This window comes from Bacillus rossius, chromosome 3, assembly GCF_032445375.1.
Source record: "Bacillus rossius redtenbacheri isolate Brsri chromosome 3, Brsri_v3, whole genome shotgun sequence".
Classification (NCBI taxonomy): Eukaryota; Metazoa; Arthropoda; class Insecta; order Phasmatodea; family Bacillidae; genus Bacillus; species Bacillus rossius.
This window is the reverse complement of record NC_086332.1, coordinates 14,352,343-14,377,307: the sequence shown is the minus strand read 5'-3', so window position 1 is coordinate 14,377,307 and position 24,965 is coordinate 14,352,343. Positions and strand designations below refer to the sequence as shown.

At 37.6% G+C, this 24,965-nt stretch overlaps 2 protein-coding genes across 3 annotated transcripts in view; both read left to right on the top strand.

Annotated features, from left to right (window-relative positions):
* The first annotated feature begins 1,690 nt into the window (after positions 1-1,690).
* LOC134530252 (vitellogenin-2-like) lies at positions 1,691-5,039 on the top strand. Its single transcript, XM_063364943.1, has 2 exons — positions 1,691-1,828; positions 3,825-5,039. Exon 2 carries the CDS (start codon positions 3,831-3,833, stop codon positions 4,767-4,769), a length of 939 nt encoding a protein of 312 aa, XP_063221013.1. The 5' UTR covers positions 1,691-1,828; positions 3,825-3,830; the 3' UTR covers positions 4,770-5,039.
* Positions 5,040-16,259: 11,220 nt separating this feature from the next.
* LOC134530251 (facilitated trehalose transporter Tret1-like) overlaps positions 16,260-24,965 on the top strand; it is a 34,634-nt gene continuing 25,928 nt past the window's right edge. Inside the window, exon 1 of one of the 2 annotated variants that reach the window (XM_063364940.1) lies at positions 16,260-16,533. The gene's annotated coding sequence lies outside the window, so the exon portion shown is untranslated. The remainder of the gene's footprint in view (positions 16,534-24,965) is intronic. The other variant, XM_063364942.1, reaches the window with a different exon arrangement.

Genomic DNA, 24,965 nt, shown 5'->3' with positions numbered 1-24,965 from the left:
AAAAAAGGTTATGAGATTGTGACCAGCCTTGAAGGGGAAAAAATTGTTGGGTTGTTTGTCCTAAAATTAAAACCATGCTCATATGGAAGTAGTCCAAATTTTAAGGCTGCAAATCGTGCCAGCTATAAACTAACACATTATAATCATTTACGGTGAACCATGGCCATATAAAGCACGAGGGTTTCTCCAAATCCGAGGGATAGACTTAAGTAGAAGTTATCTTTAGTGGATAAGAAGAAAACCATTCGTTTTCTTTTCTTGTCAGTAGAATTTAAATTGTCTTGCAGCATAATTAAAGATTCACTCTCTGAGGAAGTCTTAACAGAGGAGATACCAATCTACAAAACAGAGAGAAACAAAGTTTGTATGTTGGTAAAGAGTATTTATGGATTAAAACAGAGTGGGAAGTATTTGCACGATACACTCCACAGATTACCGAGTGAGTTTTGACAGAAAAAAAGGGGGGTAAGAGACACATTTGTATACACAAACAGTTATAAAGATTTAGTTGTGTTCGTCGATGTCCACGATTAAGGGCTATTTGTGAGTCAAGAAAAGACAATGTTCTATTATATTGTCTAAGTAATAACAATGGAAAATATGATTACTTTTCTGGCTGTTAATATTTGTTCAGAAAATAAAAGTGCAATGTTGGGTAAAAATCATTTTATTGAACAACTTTTTAATGTCGGGTAAAAGAGAAAGATAGACGCTAAACACATTTCTGGAAAGAAAATACAGATCATCTTTTAACAAAAGCCATAAACGGTGCCCGTACAAACTACCTATTCAGTACGTTAAAATTTTCAAATTTATTTTGGATGTTACTTTTAAATCGCAACTTTTTTATAACAACCAGAGTCTATGCCTCAAAAGGACGCGTTGTAAATTCAGTTAAGTGTACTCCAATAGTGTTAAAAACACTGTCTGGTGGGAACAATTTCATCTCTATTTTAACAAACCTAAACCAACAGTTGATTGGTGAACTCAAGGTCGGACGTAGTTTATGTATTTGGGGGGGGGGTGAATATTATAGAATTACTGGAGAGGTTTAGGGTGGTAAAGAATACATCCTGCTGAATGGGTAATCTGAGATTTTGAAGAAAAATAAAGTATAACATCTAAATGTATATTTGAATGTATTTCTGGAAACTAGAAAATTCATGAAAATTATGTAGAGAAAATTTGTTGTTATCTCAACAGATTTTTGTTTGTTTTTAGTTCAATGGGGGTATATGGGTAGAAAGAATCGTCTCTCTCATAGCACCACCAGTGGGAGAGGCTCGTGTATAGAGCCAATTATTTTTTGCCTAGTTGTTTCCAGAAAACATTGTTCTGTCCTGTGTAAGTTGTGATCAGAAGTTATTCGGGAGAGGAAGGTATTTCATTCCATTTTCTCCACCCGCTACTTATTAACCAAATTTCTTCCTTTACATAGATACGTCAATGTAAAGGAGTATGGCCACTACTTTAAATTCTAAGCGGAGAAAAACAATGGGCAGTCCTTAACGTACAACGGTCGACGTCACTACGGCCTTGAATGTGTCGCGTGTGGGTCAGAGACACGTGACTGCGTCCAGCCCCGCAGATACGGCACGCGCGCGCGTGAAGGTCTCGTGATTGCTGACGAGGCCGCTGGACCCCCGTCCTTCTCGGCAGCCGGCGCATCCGCGTGTGTCGTGCAAGATGACGCGTCTCGGCGCGTTCCCCTGTGTCCGGTCCGACCTTCCTGCCCCGCATAAGACACCCGCCTCTGGAGCAGCCGGTACCAGTGGAGTCCCGAGCCCCGGGAGTCCTCGCATCGCTGTTGGCCAGAGCGACTCGGCGGGTACGTGTGCTGGTTCCAGCGTCTCGCCGTCACTACACTCTTCAATACTCCCACCTTAAACATACGGAGAACGCTAGTTACAAGCTGTCTAGAGTTTAATTTCAGTTATTTTGATCACGAATCTACAAGAATAGTTCTGGTATACCTATATTTTACGTTTCATGGTGCGGAGGTTTGCAAATATATTTGTTGGTTTTGTGTGAGATAACTGTACCATGAAATGTTATAGAAAACATTATATGCGAGTAATTTCCTCGCTCGGAATAATTTTAAAAGAAATCTACGTTTTTTTTAGTGATCTCGCGTTTTCCATTCTTTCTGAGCTGATCCAGTCTTTCAATATGTAAATTCTATGGAGCTGTCAAAACTAGTTATTTTATTATTATATTATATTTATGCATACATAAAAAGAGCGCGCCCAAAGGAACGTAAGAATATACATACGTTGTCACATGCACATTTACTCATATGGCCAAGAAACTAAAGTTTCGAATAACTGACATCTTGATATGCAACTAAAAACAAGTTACGAATTTAATATGAAGTAGTAGTGATATCTGTAAAATTACTAATAGTTTTATTCTTCAAATAATAAAAATATATCAATGCTATAGGGTTTTACTGTTTCTGTATTACACTGGGGATGGTGTATTACTGAAGGTGTAGTATAGTGACACTAATTGGTGATTATAAGATTTTTAGTGTCGTTATTTTTACCCTCTTTTATTGTCAAATTTCTTACTCAAAAAAATTCTAGTGTGTAATTTTTCTGCCTAAGTTTTTGTAAATTTAAATTGGCATATATCTTTGTTTTGTTAGTTTTAGCAGGTATCATTCTTATAAAACTAACCTTATTGCTCTCTACTAAATTTTTGATAGGCCTACATCGCATGTCTGCAGTTCTCTCTTTCCTGTCGGTGGTTAACCCGAAGGCATTGATGTAGAATTGAAACAGTTACACTGCAATATCAATCAGATTTAAACAAATACTGATATTGAATAATTTAGATAGATATACAGTTTCGAAAGCATGTCTATTTGCGTATGTCATGTGCGCAAATTACACGAAGGAAATAAAATGTTCTGAACAATTTTTTTCAAGAAATATTTTTAAAAAATAGCATCTATTAAAAATACTTTGTAATCAGCTTAATTTCAAGTGTGTTGCCTACACTGAAATAACTTTTTTACTCTCGGGCTGTCTTCCGGATTTTGATATCTTCAGCATCCTGCTATGCAATAAATACAATAGTCTTTTAATACCTCGACCTAGTGCCTAAAATGCACTACGCTAAAGAGCAGAACAAAAACATTATGTACGTTTTGGCTAAAAAAATAAATATATTATATACCTATTTATTCAATGTTGTTAATCCCGTAGAATGAAAAGAAAATGTTTGTGTTACCAATTTTATTAAATCAAATATAATAAAAATAATAAATTTTAAAAAATAATAACATCCTATTGAATGTCCTCAATAAAACTAATGAAATGAAATGCAATAACTAAATATGTCGGGCGAGACCGAGCCTTGAGAAATAGTTAGGATAGATATTAAAGCCACTACAGGGAAGGCTATGTTATGTTGAATTAGTACTTACAACGTATCAGTCTATTTCTTATCTAAAGCCATGCCTTGGCTATTGCCTTGACTTGTAGAAAAAATACATGCCTTTGCTGCCATGAAATAGTTAAATATATATTTATTATAACATTCATAACTATGTCCTTCAATACCAACTGTAGTATTATTTTTAATGAGGCTTTCAATTGTTGCCAAGGTAAAACAGAGTCCAGAGAAATCGCAGCTTCTTTTCCAACAGAAATAGAAAAGTAGGAATATTATGATGAGTGAATAATTGCGTTGATAGTTTAGATGCGTCAAGCGAATAACTTAAAAATATGTTGGTATTACCAAATCTTTGTTAGTCGTACTACGAACGGAACCAGGGCTAGTAGATATACAGTAGGTAAATTAATTTTGTTTTGTTTCAGAAAGCTATGGAGGCACCAATGGGACGAACTGTGTTAGTATTGGCTATTCTGGCGCCTCTAGTGGCACCCTACCAGAAACAGCTATACAGTAAGTATGGCAGGACACCTGCCATAATGAATGCACCATCGTTGAAGGACACTGATAACGGCTTCTACAACCATGGCCGTGACGATGCGATTCCGCAGACTTCTGTGTACACTTTATATGGGGAAGATAAAGTCAAGCATTATGGTGAATATAAGAATAAAGGTAAAGAAGAATCGGGAAACCTCCCAGCCACGCTTGCCTCTATCAACAGAAAGAATAGTAAAGATAATTATAAGGGCACAGGCAAAATCCTCTCCGAGCCCAAAATGCCACACTCCGATGAATGGTCTGGTGATGGTTTCGGGTCAAAGATTAACAAAAGGCTCCAAAGCACGAATTATAACTTCTCGGGATCGACCTGGTTGGAATCCAAGCTTAAGGAAAAGAACCCTAGACTGCTTACTGTTGTATATCCCCAAGAATGGACGCCACTCAAGAATAACATCACTTACAAGATCGGAAAATATGCCGAGAATCTCTACCAGGACAAGTCCATGTGGCGCCGTAGTGCGGATCTTGCACCAAAAAGGATTCGCCGGAATGATCGTTGGTCCTCTAATATGTATCCGTGCAGAAGGCAGTCTCCTGACAATAAAAATCCAGTTAAACCGATGCCATTTATATCCAATATGGGCTGGTGGAAGGGCATCCCATCGGCGAAACTCACGCCGATCCCAAAGGGCAGCAAGCAAAACAGCAGCAAGCAAAAAAGCAGCAAGAAAAATAGCAGCAGCAAAAGCAGCAGTAGCAGCAAGCAAAACAGCAGCAAGAAAAATAGCAGCAGCAAAAGCAGCAGCAGTAGCAGCAGCAGCAGCAGCAGTAGCAGCAGCAGCAGCAGCAGCGAAGAAAATGATTAAAGCAAAGAAGATGATAAACCAAGCCTGGGTGTGGGATCAGTGAAAGAAAGAGAGATCCGGTGACGACCTGCGGAAGTCTCGAGAAGTTCATTGCAATCACACGAGAATTCTTGAGGCCAGACTCCTGGTTGGTGACTTCCCGCTGCATGCTGGTATTCTGCAGGTAGCCACACTTGCTGGTGTGTGACCTGTGTTTGCTTCTCCAACTTTCTGAGCCTGTAACATCGCAGTATTAGTGACCCCTACTATGAATAACATTTTGACTGAGAATGTTTTATTTTTATGTTTTCTGAATATTCCATCATTATTATTTACTCGAGTTTCTTCTATTATGCATAGTAATTTGTCATTTTGTTTGTGCTATAATATTATAATTGAGTTTGGTTAGATTCTATATAAAGCTGAAAGTAGTGTGTTTTATTATTATTGGTTTCATTGTAATATACTAAATCGCTTAAAATTACATGTGTATTAAACACATTTTGTCATATTTTAAAGCATATTCTAGGTAGTAAGAATGTAACATTTTAGAACATATTAATTTCAGCTAATTATATGAGTTTTATTTTTTAGCCAAGCTATGTCAATTCAAAGTTAATACAACATTACCGATGTGGTCTTAGGTAAAATAATGCATATGGAATTATTTCGGGCTATATATACTTAATTAAGATTAGGTACTGTCACCTGTAAAGTTTCTAATGTTTTAATTAATACCGATGATTATAGTTTTGGCTTGAAATTTTTAGTGTGGTAAATAGTGTTATCGTATTTTATTTTCTCAAACTTAGCCATCAGTTTTATAATTATGGTCATACGAAGAACATCTGTATGTGGGACACTAGCCTTTCCGATTTCCGATTTATGGATTTGGTGTCTGAGTAGGAACTTCACGCCCCATTTCTCGGTGAGAAGTGTTTTTGTTTTTGTAAGTTGCTTCCGCCGATGAGTCCTGCCGCAGCCTGTTCAACTGGTAGCGACAGCCGTTGACGGGTCTGCGATTTACTTCCGAATCTCACAGGAGTTTTTCAGACGTCATGGCTTAACTTCGTCTCTCGTGTTTCACACGTGCGTTCGAGAAAGGCAAAGAAAAATGGTGGGGAGGTACCGGAAGTATTTTCTTTCGGCGAGAGCAGCACGAGAAGGGGTAGATTCTAACCGATTCAGTTTTGATTCCTACAGGTTTTCAGTGCAAATTCTTCTCTGAAACAGACTCATTGTGTACTGTGGTTCCATCAACAGTCATCGGTGGTCTTTATATGTAAGGCCAATTTCTCTGGATGAAATTTCGGTGCTACAATATTTCAAAGACGTATTTTTTTTTTTTTTTGGTGAATTATAGCCAGATAGGACTGTGTTTTTTTTGTCTTCTGAACTTACGTACGTTTTTAATAAAGCAGATATCCTGTATCATTAGAAGCATCTGCTAAGTTTATATAGCTGCTAAAACTTTTTCGATTTAATACAATCAATATAAAATATAATTTTATTAAGGAAAGAATCATTTTGTGTTTAATATATTCCGTGTCATAGCTGTCAAAAAAATTAATTAATATTATTATTTTTTATTTGGAACTATGTAGAGTTGCGTATTGTGTGTGCAATTACTTGATGTAAGCTTTTGGACATACGCCATTGCTTAGCAATGGTGTATGTTCAAAAGCTTACATCAAGTCATGCACTCCCATTGCACAAATCTTTCAAAGATATTGTGTGTGCAATTGTTTCATGCTTCTCTTACTTAAAGTAGGCTAAATATAATAAAGAATTGAAGAGATTATTCGTTGTTGTGCTGTCATTGAATTTAATTTTATTTGTAAGTTATTGCTCTTATTTTACTGTTTTTCATACTGATATTACTTTGTTATTTAATGCTACTGAGTCACTTGCAAAATTTTGTATATGAGAATACAGAATTCGGTGTGTAACGTGGTATTACTCGCCTATTAAATACACTAGGCAGTGAAACAACGACCATTTTATTAATTAACAAGATTTAAATCCACGTACGCATCATAATTATACGAAATTACAACAATAGTATTTAATCACTTCAGTGGAAGTAACGGGTGTTTGAGGTAGTTGTAACATACTCGTCAGACATTTGCGACTTGGACGTGTTTACCTACAGATATTTTAAAGTAATTTAGCTTTCAAAATTCAGTAACAAAGCACACTTCAAACTTTTGCGGTGGGGCCACTAACAAATTGGACATAAATGTTTAGTAGTCACATTAATGTTGTGATAAAAATTCATGGAAACGGAGTGGAGTGAAGGAATACAACGCAACGAGACATGAGGTCACGCGTACAACAGATGCCTGATGCAGAAATAACTTAATAAAATATCATTTTTTTGACCTCGGAGCAAACTCCTTTCTTCAAAGTAGCCACTGTATCAGCTTGCCATACGAAAGGATTATACCAGTTTCTGTGTCAACCTGTCCCGCGCCGGGTTGCTAAATGCTGCACCGAGGTCCCACTAAGTGTGCCAATTTCTGTCTCTGAGCAAGTTCTGTAACTATGTAGTTATTCCAATGTAAGGGGATCTACTTCTGTGGCGCTAACATCTTAGTTATTGCCATAATACGGGCAAAGAATTACTATAACTTTCAATACATTAGCATTTTAGGCACCAATTGATAATGTTAAAACTTAGTTATAAAAAATTAAAATAAGTAATTAATATCCAGGAACTTATCTTCACGAGCTTTGACGTACTTCGAAAGTTATTTAATTATTTTCTTCTGCAGTTTTATTTAAATTACAAGCTATTTTTTTATTTTCTTGAAACGTATTCACATTGCAACCGTTTGTCTTGTAAATTCATCGTATTACATGATTCTTCTATTTATGCAGTTACAAAATACAGCTTCATTTGACCAACCCGTTAGTCAACTATATCATTAGAACACTTTAGAAACAACTAACGTTACCTTAAAGGTAGATTTTAAAGAAATACTACCTATTGTAGCCGTTACCAAGGCGCAACGTCCGGAAAATCTTTATATAGTTTTCGTTTCATGGTCCATAGACCCCAAAACCATCGTCAACACAATTTTATGGACACGATAACTGACACAATGTTTCATAAATCACATCCAAAATGATACATAAAATCTAGTAGTGGAAAATCTCATTCAAGTTCGTTAATGGGCAATATCCCAATATATTAACAAAGAGGTTGAAATGGGGAATGTCTTTTTGAAAAATAGAAAAATCGCTGTAACTCCCATAGTATAGAAAATACCACATCCGTTAGAACGTATTATAACTCGTAGGAGAAATACCAAGATATTTTGTCTGAAATAATATTTACACGACCAACCGTTACTGCAGGGGGTGGAATAAACAGGGGTTGAATGACAAAAAAAAATTATTTTCTCTTTTTGTAGACTCACTATCAATATCGTTTCTTATTGTTCGTTAATCTTATAAATACTATCAAAACTTTTGTCTGAAATAATTTTTGATTCAAACAAAATTGCTGCAAGGGGTGGATAAAGAGTGGTTAAAATACAAAAAGAAATTAATGATTCCCTTAGTAGGCATACCATCATATCCGTTTATGTTGTTCGTAAATCTTATAATGTTTGTCTAAAACTTTTGTCTGAAACAGTTTTTTGATAATACATACCATTATTGCAAGGGATTAAAAAAACCTGGTGTTGAATTAAGAAAAATATACCTATATATTACCATGTACTCTATTTAGTTAATTTTTATTTAATTTTTAAATATTGTCTGATAACGTTTGTCTAAATTAAATTTTATGTAACAAACCATAACTGTAAGGGGTGGATATAAGAAGCATAGAAAGACAAAAAAGGTCATTACTTTTTTTATATATAGATGTAGTATCAAATCCGTCATAATTTATTGTAAAACTCCTAAAAGTATATAGAACCTTTGCTTAAAACAATTTTTGATGGGTTGAAATTATAAAAAAAAACTTTCTTAGTATTAAAATCGTCAGAATTTATTTTGAACTACCATAGGTATGGTAAAACAGTATTTGAAGGTCAAAAATAATTGCTTAACTACCTTAGTATGCACAATATGAAATTCGTTAAGATATTCAGTGCTGAATGCATTGAGTTAAAATTATTCAAAATATTTTCGCTGCATGTAATATGAGAAAATGTTTAATCGATTTTTTTAAAATATTCGTGAACATAAAGGATGTTTAGTACATTAAGTATATTCCAGGAGTTTATAGAAGTGTCCAAAACATTTCCAGAAGAAATAGGTACTTCGAACCTACCTACGCCTGTAGGCTGTGGTGAAAGGGATTTTTTTCACAGAATTCCTAGATAGAAAATACATCCAAGGAAATAAATTAACTAACATAGAAAACTCACTGGTACTTAAATATTTAAACAGTATATCCTATACGTTACATACTTTCACTTACATAAAAACCGAGTACTGAACATGATATTTTAAATTGTAAAATTTAGCACTGACCTATTACACAGAACGTCCCAATTATTTACTGTAACAAGTCGTTACACTTAAAACATTTACGTCTTAATCTAAGAACTCGAAAACTCAGTGTTTTGCTAGTGCTACCTCGCCTGCAGATGTCATCGATACACTCATTGATATTGCCAGTTTGAAATACTGCACGACCAAATGTTAACCGACCATAGAAAAGCTGACCTCGACATCTCTTCCAGTTGCGACCAGAGCACTTCAGGACCACTTACATTAGCGATCTCTAAGTGTATATTGATGTTTACAAGCTATCTACCCATTTCCCTAATTTGTTTGCTCGGAAAACATTGTATATCGGCTACCGACCTTTCATGGAATACATTCTCATTGTGTTTGCGCGGCTCTTGTGTTGGAGAGCTCAGCTCTTCTGTTCTGCATGTGTACTTCTCCTTCTTTGCTGTATTTATTCTATTATCAACACTACAATGTGTAGTGAACACCAAGAGTATGGTCAGTATGGTACAAAAAGGCAGAAAGGTGTGTGCTATGAATAGAGACCTGCTAAATTCGCGGATTCATTTGGTGATAGGCTAGAATTCAAACACATATACCTCTTAGATAATTTTTCTATTGGCTTACTGTTCATCTGGACGAATCTCAACCAGTTATAAATCCTCAACCAAAGAAGGATAAAATCACAGACAAACCAGCTGAGACGACTTACAAGTCGGCAGCCAATGAACTTGCGTTATTTGCCCGAGTGTACAGGGGTATGTGCAGTCTATCCTGAAGGCCGTCGAAACCGCGAATTTTTCAGGTCTCTAGCTATGAGAAAAAGTTTAGTACATGTACATGTTCATGGAAACCGAATTCTTAATAATGATAGGCTGTAACAAAACATAAATACAGGAAACAAATTTATATAATATGTGTAATGCAGAGTTACACTGCACACTTTGTGTGGACATGAACCATACACGTAACAACAACACAAATTGGTATTCATTGCCTTCTTCTCGAAGACTGTGTAGATATTGACGAGGACTGCGCGCCAGTTCGGTGCCTGGCGCGCAGAGGCTAAAGGGCGTGCTGCGAGCGACCCAATGTCGACCCTATCGACCCCCGTGGCATGATAGCTCGTGCGCCCAGCCGAGCCCGCTGTGACGCGCGCGCTTCTTGATTGAACGAGGCGTATCTCGTGTGTGTGTGTATTTACAGCTCTGCGGGTCTGTTTACAGCAACAGGGCGTCGGGTCAAGTGGGCGGGCTAAGAGAGCTTCCGACAGATTTATTTGCTTCCTGAAGCGGCGGGAAAACAACACCAACAAAAAACACTTGCCTCGGCTTGTAGGCCCACAATAGCCTTGTCTTCGGGAGAGTAAACAACACAAAAACTGTAACTCGTTGACCCACAACACAACGACCTCGTTCTTATTAAATTGCTTTCCCCGCTTGTTTCCCCCCACCCCCCTCTTCAAGTTTGTGAGTGCGTGGGGCTACGCAATATAAATAAACGCAGGCGTCAAAGTTAGAGTGACATCATTAACGTTGTACTTTAGATCCAACAGTTTGATTGACAAGTTTATTTATGAAATACAGGAATTGAACTAGCTTACGAATTCATGGGTATTTTATGTACTGTCGTGTGGAACTGTCGTGCCTGCCACGCGCAAGGGACTTGGGCCAATCAGAAACGGAACCACGTGACGTTTGATTCGTAGAGACCTGTAAAATTCGCGATTTCAAATCCCTAAAGGATAGACTCCATGATCCTCTATGCACTCGTGCAGATTACATCTGCTGATTGGTTACCGACTCGTAACACCTGTTGACTGGAATTATCGTGATTCGCTAATTTTTCTGTTAAAGATTTTTCATTGGCCCAGAGTCCTTCAGATAAACTGTGGCCCAATCACTGAAGCAAAATAATGTCAAAAGTATTTGGACTCTATCACTCTATCCTATCGCGAAATGAATCCGCGAATTTTACAGGTCTCTATTGATTCGGTTTGTGAAAAAGGGGTGGGGAGAGAGAGAGAGAGAGAGAGAGAGAGAGAGAGAGAGAGAAGCAGGCGAGACTTGAGGAGCTGTATTATTCCTCCACCATCGGACCTGAACTCATATTGGATGAAACGACGTCCTCAAGGGGGGGGGGGGAATAGTTTTTATAACACGCCTCCTTCACTTCTAGGTCCACCGCTGACCCGAGGAAAGGCTACGATTCATTATTATTTTTTATTAATCTACATAAAACTAAGTGTTTTTGTAGGAGGGGTCCTAGGCCTACACGCCTAGTCATGCTGGCATTAGCCATGCAGGGAAGAGTAGTAGCATGCATCGTGTGCTTTTTTCTGGGATTTGCCAGCCGTGGTAGCAATTGGCGCCACGACTAACCATCCTATCTTAAAACTAGCTTAAAACCATTTTTAGTTGGGCCCAGGTAAAACCTGCATGGACACAGGAAAAAAAAACCTGATCGCAGTCATGCAGGATGTAAGGGCATTCATTAATAGCGAAGGATTATACAGCATACAGAGGATGGTATCGATGAAGAGTTGGACACAATTGAAAAGAGTCTACCTTGCGGGGGTTGGGAACGATTTATTTAACCCCTATTCATTCCCTAACATATCTGAAATTCGCCAATCACTCGTGCAACTTCGCGATCGAAAAAAAAATGGAAATTATACTTACTTGGAAAAATAAAAGTTTAACTTTAATTTTCAATGCTAATAATAAATTGAATATTATTAATAATAAAATGAATGGAGTGATATTATAAATACGGTTGGTAAAGTATAGGTACATTAAGCAAGATTAAATTTGTTTTAATAAATATTCAGTATTCAAAATTAATATAAACAAGTGCATAAATTTAATTACTTAATTTTGTAAAATAATAGAGACAAAAATTATTAATAATGAAAATTAATATAATATTTTGAATGATTATTCTAATATATTAATTTATTTATTTGTTAAATAATAATGTAATAATTTAAAATGCAAATAAATAAGCACATACGGGTCCATAACACCACTTATAAAAATACGTTTGAAAACGCACTAGAAAAAGTTTATAAACACAATTTCTATCACTGATATTTACAATATACAGATTTTTTGTAATGATATGGGGCCTTCATTCAATATCAATCACTAAAGTGTATGATTTAAAAGAACATATATAATTTGTTTTGCATGTAGCTTTTTTTTTGTGTACGTAGCCTTTTTTTCATCCTATGGAAATTTCGTTTCATGGTGCGCGAGTATCGGCAAAATTCACTCTCATTTTTTTTTACATTTTTATCCCAGTCTAAGTGAAATATAAAGTGTGCGGGGAGGGTCCAGGTTAGGTGAGGACCTAAGCGTGTCTCCGGCTTAAAGCCTATACACTCTACTCATGCCGGGTTTATACCACGAGAAAAGGCCACGTGTATTTTGTGCTACATTGGTTTATTGGCCAATCATGGCAGCGAATGACGCCATGGGTGACGCCACATTGGTCGCCCTAGCTTAAAGCTAGCTAATGTGGCCCAGGTAAAAACTGCGCAGACACACAGGAAAATCCCTGGGCTGGGTCATGCGGGGGATACATCAACATGCATTATAGCAAGCAGGTTACTACTAGACGAGGGTAAGGGGGTCCGGGTAAGAAGAGTTTGGGCGGGGCAGGAAAATCTACCATGAGGCCTAGAGAAGGGAAGGGGGTAGGGAACTTGGGCCTTTCGGCCTTTCGCCTTTCCTTGGTTGCGGTACCGGGGGAGGACGACTACACTCGTCAGCCCGCCCAGATGCCAGTAAAAAAAAATTGGTTGTCTGTAAAGTCAGTTTACGGACGATAGTTTAACGTGACAACGTCATAACAAAACATTGATGAAATGATTGCATACTTTTATGAATAAAATTGAATCATTTTTATTGAATTATCACTATTTTGTATGGATACAAAGAAGGAGTGAAATGAAATCTACATTTGAATTGATAAATTTAATTTTATTTGCACTCAATAATTCAAATATGTTTATTACTTTAACGAAGAGATTATTTTAACTATAACTTTTATACACGTTTGCTATTTAACTTCTTCCAATCTGTGTTATTCTGCTAAGGATAGGACAATGATAGGAAAAGTAGGAAACGAATGGGAGTGTTTCAAGTTTAATTTGCCTCGAAAAAGTCAAAAGTCGATGGTTGTTCCAATCGAGTGGAAGAGAGATAGATGCGGCGCAAGCGTACAATGAGCGTAACGGGACACTTTTTCGTGCGTGCAGCTGGCGTTCATCGATTTATTAGACGTTGTCACGTCAAAAAAAAAGGGTGCTGCTGCAAACATCCCCGTCCCCTAGCGCCGGAGCCGATGCTGTGCCTATGGGACAGCCTCGGCTACAATCGCCTAGACTTGCTAAAACCTACCCTCCCCGTGAAAAATTAAAAGACAAAGAATTATTTTTTTGCGAGAATTTTATTTATGTATCACACCTAACCTCGCCAAATTGTATAATAGAAAAACATAGTTGAAAGGTGCACGAACGCGGATTTCGTGCGGTAGCTGATGCGGGTGTCGGAGACACGCCCTGACTGGCTAATGAGCTAACCGCTCAGTTGTCGCAGCTCGCGTATGTGCGATAGTTTCCGAACAGCATTGCTTCTTGTGACCGTCCATTGAGCGTGTACGAGCGCATTTTAAACGAGTGCACAGCCAAGTTATTGAATATTCATTCAACTTGTGAAAGTTGTGGGCATAGGCGTGCCTACAGGGGGGGCCAGGTGGGCCATTGCCCCCCCCCCCTAATGTAATCACTCAGTTCGGCATTTTCTCTAATGCGTTCGTTAATATTCGTATATTCCTGGCACTGTGACACTCTCAAACTGTTTTTCTGTGTTGCAGCGTGCTAATTAACAATATTTTTAAACATTTTATCGTTCTGGAAATACAGCAGCCTTACTTTATTTAAAACACGAGGTCATGGCCAAGCAAAAAAAAAAAATTATTAAGAGGTTTGTTAAAGTTCTGTTGTCTGAATTGCTGTGTTTGCATTCACTAAAAAGAAGTTCATTTCAAGATAGATCTGGATCAAGCTATTGGAAAATTCGAGGGGGGGAAATGTGTAAGTACCCTTTAAACATTGCCTATGGAAAAAAACAATATTTTCAAGATTGTTAAAACTATACGGATATAAATATTAACTAGTAAACATATCTCGCTGATACTGCACAAAAATATAAACACGGCAATGAGAGAATGTATTTAGGCTATTTAACATTCTAAATTCAGCTTCTGATTTAAAAATTTAGCAGGGCCCCTAATGGATATGTCTGGGCACGCCTATGGTTGTGGGAGTTTAATGATATACTTACGTTTATTACGTAAGGCAAAAGTAACTGCTAATAAACGAATTCGCGTGTTCGGCCTTTGAAAAGCGCTGATCGCAAACGGACAGTAGGCCTACTGATAAACATTTGGTCTCTTGTCTTCTTGGCTTCCTACCACACGGTCCGTTATTTTATGTATTGACTAGTTCTCACGAAAGTGAGAAAAATGAATTTTCAAAATAAATTATACATAATTTGCTTTAATTGACAACTTTTGTATAAAATACACAGTACACAAGTGCCTTACCTCAACTTACTATGTGGTCCCCAACATTTCTCAATTTAATTGAAAATAGTATGGATATGAAAAATATCAATTTTGAAGGCATGATTATATAAGTGAGGGAATGAGGTTTTTTATATTATTGCTAAATTTACATTAAATTGAAATAAAAATCATCAACTTATTCTTTAATCATGAATTTATTTTTACAAAAAATTGTTTTTTAACGTTTTAATAAATATATTTCTTTAAATATATTGATATCTCCAATATTTTATTTTTATTCCGTCATAAATTCTCATTCCCTCATTAATAATTTTGATGAGGGACTTATAAATTCCAACATAGCCTACAAAAAATTGTTGTGCATAACCTCAAATTAAATTGCAACTTAAGGCAGGTTGTTTACTCCTCAACATGTAAAACAATATAATAATTATTACAAAATAAAATAATGACCTTGTTCTAATTTGGGAATTATATTTTTGGGGGGAATCCAGAAAAAAATTTAATTTTATAATGATTTTGTTCTTGGTATATAATGGAAAGGATATTTACTGTAAAATACAGTATTTTTAAATACATTAATGATATCAAAATAGTTTTTTTTTCATAAAACAAAATTAATTAATGATATAATATCATTGTAATATTGAGAATGGAACACAATTCAGTCAACTGCAATTTTTTTTATTTTGAGATGAGTACACTAAAATTATGTATGGTTCGACTATAATAGTACAGTTTAAGTAAAAAAAAAACACAAAGCTCATGACATAATGTTTATAGCACATAAAACAGCGTGGACACGATTTTCGTAAATTTCTCAGAACCAGTCGTTTACACTTTTGAAACGGGAACCGGAAACAGTAAATATCACGAGTGTTGTTGTTGTTGTTGTTGTTCTTCTTCTTCTTCTTCTTCTTCTTCTTCTTCTTCTTCTTCTATGCTACCAAAGAATACAGATTGGGACAAAAAGTTCAAATTGACCTATGTATTAGCCAGGGAGATTAGGACCGTCACATCATCCATACATACCTACGCATGTTTATAACGAATACTATTGTAAAAGGACAATTTGGTCCGTGTTGATCGTTCATTCCCAACTAATTGAAATTTTTACATTTCAAGTTGACAGTTTTGATCTAAATTTTCCATTCAAATATTTTTTATGTCGAAGTTGAGTAGTAAACAAATTAATAAAGTTCCAATTATTACATGAATAAATTACGAGCAAACAAACATCACAAGTACGTCAAGGCTAGGCACAAGTGCAGAATGGGTATTATGGGTAGTGATTGAATGGCACAAAGGGGGATACGAAATCATTACAGGACAAAACCGAGGTCTCGGGGTTTGTGAATGAACGGTCTCGGGCGTCGGAAAAGCACGAACACAGGCGAGCGGTGCTCAGTTAGTTCGCACTCCAGCCGAGAGATGTCACTACGCGTCGCGTCGTAGCGCCATCGAAGGGCGAACGCGGAAGGGAAAGAGGAGGGAGACGTACGAATGTGTAGTTGGCTGACGTTTGACCTCCGGAAATGTGATCATTCGATCTTATAACGTAGTAGGCATTGGTCCATTGATATCGTTCCGAGGATGCTGGTGGGATGGTGTTGATAGCGGTTTGTCATAGATCTCCTTGATCTACAGAAGACTCTGCGGCGTGAAGCTGCGTTGAGGATTTTTATCAAGAAAGGGGCTTGCACATTTGTGTAAGCTGTAACAGGTAAGTCACTTACTACAATCCTGATACATAACGTATCACAATAATTTTCTATAACCTTTACCAATAACAAACCTTTAATTTTATCAGTTTTTGTTCTATAGCATATAAATTTTACTATAAAATATTAGGTATATTTGACATTTTAAAGAAGAGTTCATATTCTGAGTTGTGATTGTTTTGCTAAGTATTATTTTTTAAAACTCATTTAAATACTGGAGTACATATAATTGAAAATGATAAGTGGTTAGGTGTAAGTATAATATTTATTTGAAAGGATATCCGGGCATCCGTATTGTCAGTGCATTCATCGCAAATCTAAATCACTATCTTTTCCGCATAGGTTTTAAGTTTGTGATAATAGAGTGACTGTGGTGTAGGCTATCGCAGGTAACTGGCTGTTGACGTAACATAAACACTGTGAACCAAGTCAAACTGCAGCAATGTTTGCCTTATGACGCGAGTTTGTTTATCTAACGAAAATGTTCTTGAATTTTTAGGTATAAGTTTGAGAGGATTTAAGGCCGTAAATGTAAGAACATGCCTTTAGATATTATTTTCATGCCAATTCAGTCAGAATTTAGCAAAATGTCAGTCATCAATTACCATTTTTTTTTAATTACATAGGATACCGTATATACGACCCTATCGATCGGAGAAGCATTCTAAAGAGGTTTTCCATAAAACAATTGTACATAGTGTAGTTACTTAAAAATTGACATTTCGATAATGTTTGTTACCTGAAAACTGAGATAGCTAGAAGACTTTTTATTTTATTTGACTGCTATTATGATGTTTTGAAAACTCTATCATGCATTTTATCAGAATTTTTTTATTACAGAAAAATTGTAATTACACTCCAACGGAGACGATAACCAATTATTTGGACGACATAATTAGTGTAAAATTAAATATTGAAAAAAACTTTTTAAAAATTGAATAAACACTGTTCTACTGGCTCGGCATTCCATCAGAGGAAATTATACGTAAGATTTTTCGTTTTGAAGATTTTATATATAATATTTTTAATTGAACGTCAATTAGCTTCTTGCAAACCATAAGTTTAATGCACCTTTATGACGTTATGCAAGTAGTTATGCAAAAAAAAAACAATGCAAATGTCAAATGAGTATACGTAATTTTGAATTAATAGATTGTGTAGATCATTAATTAAATATATTTAAAAAAAAACTCAATTTTAAGAGCATTTCTGGTGATTCCGAGCCCGCTATAATCGTAGGGACGAAATGTATGTTACGTAGAAAGTAATGCATCCTTGAAACATCAATTGTAAAAAAAAAAAAAATAAGTGTGGCAACCAGCAAAAGACACCAATGTCGTTGCCCGAGAATACTCTTTGGTTTCTTGTGGCACTATATAGCTTCCCGCCTTCCCTGCCTTTTCGAAATAAAAATAAAACGCGTTAGTAGGTATTTCTGTACACAGTTAGAAATTATATTTTATTGTTTTAATACACTTACATTTTTTTTAAATTCATATTATTCACTTTCGTGTAACTTTAGACTGCAACCTTTAGTTTTCCAAATTAATTAAATATAGCGCAGCGTTCGTAATATTAACGAGAATCAACCAATTTTTAAATATTTTCGACACCATGTTTACTACCTAATAAAGTATTAGTAAATTAAATTGAGATTATTTCTTGTCTAAAAAAGTATATTCCAGGAAAGTGCCATCATTATAAAATTTCATTTGGCATACCGGCATACCAATACGCTTAGCCCCTCGCCCGATTTTCACGAAAACGAATAAGCTTATATACAGTATGAGTCTTTTAAAAGAACCCCTGTAGATCATGTGTCAAAAGTATGAGTGATTGAGTGAATACGCAGTATAGTGTGACCAGGGCCGCAACTAGGAGGGGGCAAGCGGGGCATACGCCCCGGGCGCAAAGCTGTGGGGGCGCCGAAATCGCCGGCTTGCATTGTAATTCCTACTACAACTGGTAACTGGTAAAAAGTTTTTGCATGGAAGTTACAGTAGCACAGAAACTGTTAAATGTAGGTATGGAAAATGCTTAAATAGCACAATTTTTCCGTGGGAAAGTCCCCGGACATCCGCTTTATTGGTGTGGTATCAGCAAAAAAAGAGGGGAGGGGGGCGCATGAATCCATCCATGCCCCGGTTGCCAGAGACTCTAGTTGTGGCCCTGAGTGTGACAACTACCTACCTAGAGGAGAGGACATCGACAGCATCTCCTTTTCTTGTCACGCTGTACTGTATTTACTCAATCACTCATTTTTTTCACACGTGTTCCACGGGGCCTCTTTTAAAAGACTCATCTGTACATGCGGATGTACGCTTTTCACATGCGGATCCTACCATCTGGACGCCTTTGGCTCGTGGTTATAGCAAAGACGAGCATGCTTCAACCTGTTAAATTTCCGTTGCATGCATGAGCGTACGCAGAATTAAATTTCTTGAAAAAGGAGGAGGGGGGATGTTTTTCCTGCGTTTTGCTTTCACATTATTTAACTTCGTTGGTAGGAACCATAGACTTCCTTTAGGATATCTTATAGAATTTCGACGGTGTGGGGACAGGGGCGTAGCCAGGGGGGGGGGTGTAGGGGTTCAACCCCCCCCCCCCCCTTTAGCGCCAAATATTTAATTAAATTTCTTATTCATCACTCAAACAAATTTCATATTAAATTTAGTAAAAATTTTACCATTACAATATTTAAATTTAAGTACCGAAAACAGCTAAAATACCACTATTTTACACCTTAAAATCCAAATTTTCCCAGGGGAGGACCCCGGACCCCCCGATTTAATACGGGTGGTGGGGGGGGGGCGGGTATGCTTCTTAACACACCCCATACACAAATACTGGCTACGCCACTGTGTGGGGGTTCTTAGTTCTGCCTATCCCTCCTCCTCTTATTCGTACGTTTCTAGTTGCATGGTGCGCGCGCATTTATTTGCATACTAAAATGTCGTCCTCAACGCGCCTTAAGAAGTATAACTTCAGTCAGTACCGATAAGATGTATAGCGCGAGTTGCGCCATTGAGAAAAATTGGGGGGGGGGGGGGAGAGAAATGAGAGAATATAAATGAAAACAAAATCTAAAATAAAAATGATCAACAGACATTAATTGTTTCCAAAGTGCAATATTTCGCTTATTTTTTTAGCGTTATATTTGCATTAAAGAGCTATTTTGATAACCTTAATTATCAAACGTTTTCTGGGTTAGGACCCCAGGACCACGTTGGTCACTATCAAATTTGAAGTCCTTGGTAAGTTTTTTTTTTTTTTTGTGGGGGAACGGTTATTGGTTTAAGTGAGGGTTGGAGGAGGGAAATGTGGGCACCCCTGGGTACAGCTCGTGTGTATCGCGCTGCACAGTCGCAGTGTCCCGCGCGGACGCTGCGAGGTCGCTGTCGCCCGGCCTGGACGCTGCTCGTTATTAAGAGGTGCTTTATCGCCGCCGCTAGCAGCAGATAGCGCCTTCCGCTGACTCCTGGCTCAACGAACTGCGAGGCGGGCGCGCAGCGGCGCTCGGGCCGCGGTGTTGCCAGACTTCCAAAACTGCTACACCCGGCACCCGAGAACGGGGACGCACCACAACGCCGAAATACCACAACGCCGAAATACCACAACGCCGAACGTACAATAACGCCGAAAACCATAACGCCGAAATACATTAACCCCGAAAAATGTCATTGCAGGACTGCCACAAAGGTTAGGTTAGGTAAGGTAAGGTTAGGTTAGGTTAGGCTCGGTTAGGCTAGCCTAGGTTAGGTTATGTTGTACATTTTTCGGCGTTACTGTATTTCGGCGTTGATTGTACGTTCGGCGTTGTGGTATTTCGGCGTTGTGGTAACGACCCCCCGAGAACATCCGCTCGGATACACAAACGTACCCGAATTCAGGAACAAGAAAAATAAATATTAGTCAAAAAATATTGAACACTATTAATTTGGTATGGAAAACTAAATAGAGCGTAACGTACTGACATTAAAAATCCCTGCCTTTTTTAAAAAAAAAAAACAGCCTCGGCTACGCTATATTCCTAAGGATCTCTGGAGAACGACAGGATCAAGCTTCAGCTAGTATCAAGTCAACAGCAGGACGACGATGACAGGATCAGAGATATATCTCACTGAAAACAGTCTCGACTACAATAGTAAAGCACAACACAAATTTTCGTCGACGTATTTATATACTACAGGTAAAATTTACAATAATTTTACACCAACTTTTAACCATATTTCACATATCGTTGGAATAGTATTATTCAACGTTTACATTATTATAACCCCCCCCCCCCTTTTTTTTCATTCCTTCCCGAGTTCTCAGCGACGTATTTTAAAATCCTACGCACTGCCAATATTGCATTTAAACTATAAAATGTTATGTCATCACTAGAGACCTGCAAAATTCGCGGTTTCGATGGCCTTCAGTATAGACTGCACATACCCCTGTACACTCGGGCAAATAACGCAAGTTCATTGGCTGCCGACTTGTAAGTCGTCTCAGCTGGCTTTTCTGTGATTCGATCCTTCTTTGGTTGATGGTTTATAACTAGATACCGGAAAAATTCGCGGGTTCAATGACCTCCAGGATAGACTCCAAGATCCTCTACACACTCGGGCAAATGCCAACTGTTCATTGGCTGCTGACTTGTGAGTCGTCTCGACTGGGTGGTCTGTGATTCGACACTTCTATGAGTGAGGGTCTCTAATTGGCCCTCAGTCCTCCAGATTAACAGAGAACCAATGACAGAAGCAGCTCTAAGGTATAATTATTTGAATTTTAGCATAACACGAAATAAACCCGTGAATTTTTCAGGTCTCTATTTATAACTGGTTGAGATTCGTCCAAATGAACAGTAAGCCAATAGCAAAATTATCTAAGAGGTATATGTGTTTGAAATCTAGTCTATAACTGAATGAATCCGCGAATTTTGCGGGTCTCTAGTAATCACGCTATCATGAGATTTAACATAACCGTGTACATGATATTTGTACTAAAGAAGACAGCAATATTTTGTTGTACCTTTTTTTTGTGTGTGTGTGCGTGTATGTACCAGAATGACGCCCGAACTGAGAACTTCTTGTACCCGAAAGTACTGGAATGTAGACGTGAGCGTACTATAGAATTGTGTGGATTATGGCTTGGCAACGCTTCTCGGTTGAATTCTGGAGCGGAGTGGCGGGGAACAGCGTGGAGAAGACGAGGGAAGACAATCAGTCCCACTACCCCTTTCTCCCTCAGAATTAGTCTATAGCTCAATACATGCGGGGCTCTTTCTTGTGCAATGTCAAGCGCACATTCTCGCAGGGGCGGCTCCAAGGGCCCGCGCCGGCCATTTTCATTTTTGTTTTGACGTGACAACGTCTAATAAATCGATGAACGCCGGCTGCACTCACGAAAAAGTGTCCCGTTACGCACATTGTTCCGTTACGCTGTGTCCCGTTACGCTCATTGTACGCTTGCGCCGCATCTATCTCTCTTCCACTCGACTGTTTATAAAGTGAAGTGAAAAGTTAATGTGGTTTTCATTGCGTATTACAACAACAATTTCGGCAATAAAGGTTAATTATTCTTGCTTTTTAAAAATCTGATTACTAGTATAATTTGAAGTATTTATTCTTTTATTATTAAAATAAAAATGATTAAATTTTATTGATAAAAGTATGCAATAATTTCATTAATGTTTTGTTATGACGTTGTCACGTTAAACTATCGTCCGTAAACCGACTTTACAGAGAACCAATTTTTTTGTTTGTTTTCTTTGTGTGTGTGGCTTTATGTGAAGAATTATTGACATTAATGGGAAAATGAAGTATTAAATTTTTTATTACTATGTAATTCAAAGTGCTGGTCGATACATTTCAGTTTCCATACTTTCGTTTCAGAAAAAGAAAACTTTCGAAGATTGTTTATTGCCTCTTGATATCGCGATTTCACCGATTTCAGCCTTAAGTATTTATAAAGCTTACCCAATAATTATTTATCAGGAAAGAATATAAAAATTTCATTAAGCAAAATCATCGTCGAAACTTAAGTTCCAGGTTGGTTTAAAAAGTTTGTTTTAAAGAGGGTTTTTTTTTTCAATTTTCCCCCTCAACCATATTACCTCGGGGGCTATTCCATAAACCCCTCCCCCCCCGGGCCCCCCAATAACGCCCCTATCAAAAATACTTAAAGAATGCCCCAGTTATGAATTTTAATAGTATCAACTGTAAGAGTTGTAGAGTTTTGGTTCAAGGTCACAATTAGGAGAACCTAACTCAAAAATGTTTAGATAAATCGCATGCGCGAGTACTGCTTTGTTGTTTACTCGCTTGCAGCGCCACCTATGAAAAATGGCGACTCCTGAACGTAAAGCGTTTTGTGTTCTGCAATTTGCTGAGGGTCAATCTGTAATGTCAGGCCTCCCCATTGGAATCTCTTTGTACGAGAGTGGTTGAACGTCGACCTTTGGATTGGTCGTTATGGTCGAGACGACAGAGATCTTTTTCGCTTGCCTCCACGTTATCTGACCTAACGCCATGCGATTTTTTCCTTTGTAAAAGATCGTGTCTACGTTCCGCAGCTACCTAATGATTTTCCAGAGTTGAGACACAATTGAAGAGGATATTGCTTCCATTATACTACGGACGTGTTAACCAATGTGTGGGAAGAATTGGACCTTAGGTTGTTGTGTTACCTATAACTAGGGGCAGGCATTTTTCGCGAACTTTTTCGCGAAAAGGTCTGAACACTTATTAGACTGCAACAAGGTTTACCCGCACCTGTGGTTTCTTCCTTGTGATTGGCGGCCTTCTACGAGAGAAATCGTTGCCTTATTTGACCGAACCACTCAGGACGCGTTTGCTACCGCACTGAACCACTGTGATTGGTGTTGTTACGATCGATATGTACCTGGGAGAAACTCACCCAATCACGAAATACTGACGATGCTATAGTGTTTTAACTTTCATCTAGTCTCGAAATCTTTTCGTGAAATCTGCAGGCCCCTACCTATAACTAAAGGTGCACATATTGGACATTTGTAAGAAAAACTAGGTTAGTCTATCTACCTTCAATTTGATGTATGATTTGTTGTACCGCAGAAGTAAGTGGCCCAGGCCGCCGCATAATGCAGGATCGCTAGGGCCATGAAAATTTCGCTAAAAGATCCCGAGAGTAGATGGAAGTTAAAACACTATAGCATCGTCTGTGTTTCGTGATTGGGTGAATTACTTTGAGGTGCATGTCGATTGTTACAACAACCAATCACACTAGTTCAGTGTGGAAGCAAACTCGTCCATAGTGGCTCGTGCAAACAAGGCAACGACTTCTCTCGCAGACGACCTCCAATCACATGGAAGAAACCGCTGGTGTGGGTATACCTTGTTGCAGTCTAGTAGGCGTTCAGATTTTTTCGCAAAAATTTCCTGCCCCTAAGGATCGCCTCTGCCTTCTCCTACACTTGACTTGTGCATTGTCACAGATAAATATATGAACAACACTAGTTACAGACTCTCTAAATATATTCGTTCTAGAATTCTCCGTTTATTTGAGGTGCATTTTTCGTTGACAAATCCATGGATATACTTTATAATTGCCAACAGTGTGGCGAACTTTTTCGCGGAACGGCTGCCGAGTATGTACTCTTACAAAAGATTCCTTTGGAATCCAGTTGCCCAGAAATAATTTGTAAGAGATAGAGACCGAAAAAATTCGCGGTTTCAATGGCCTTCAGGATAGACTGCACATTTCTCCGTACACTCTGCCAAATAACGCCAGTTCATTGGCTGCTGACTTGTAAGTCGTCTCAGCTGGTTTGTCTATGATTCGATCCTTCTTTGGGTGGAGGTTTATAATTGGTTGAGATTCGTCCAGGTGAACAGTAAGCCAGTAGCAAAAAAAGGTATATGTATTTGATTTTTAGCTTATCGCCGAAAGAATCCGCGAATTTTTCCTGTCTCTAGTAATAGACCATGAACGATAGCGTATTTTGCATATGTGAAATACGTTTTTCGAGTTAATACTAAATATTTCTTACGAAAATTGGCGCATAATTTTATGTTTCAAGTGATGTTTCATTCTGGCATTTTTTTTTTCAAACCATGGAAAAGATAATCGAATATGCAACAGTTTGACTTTATTTTGTTTTATCGTGCTTTTTATGTGCGTACTTAATACTGGAGAGCTGTTCAGGGAACAGTTTACAAATGACTTTAAATATTGGAGGTACTGGGACAACACAAACCATAAATGCCCGCGTAAGAATGCGAACCCCAGTATGACTGCGAACACTATTTTGTAGTTATACAGTTGTTTTCATTAAAATGCACAAATGCACAAATATCTGTAATTTTACATGAGTATTTTTGTTCCATTTACAAAAAAAATTATTTACAATGTGCGATAGGTATGTGAACGGACCTAATTTTCACTTTAGCTTTGTTTAAATGTGAGCCAC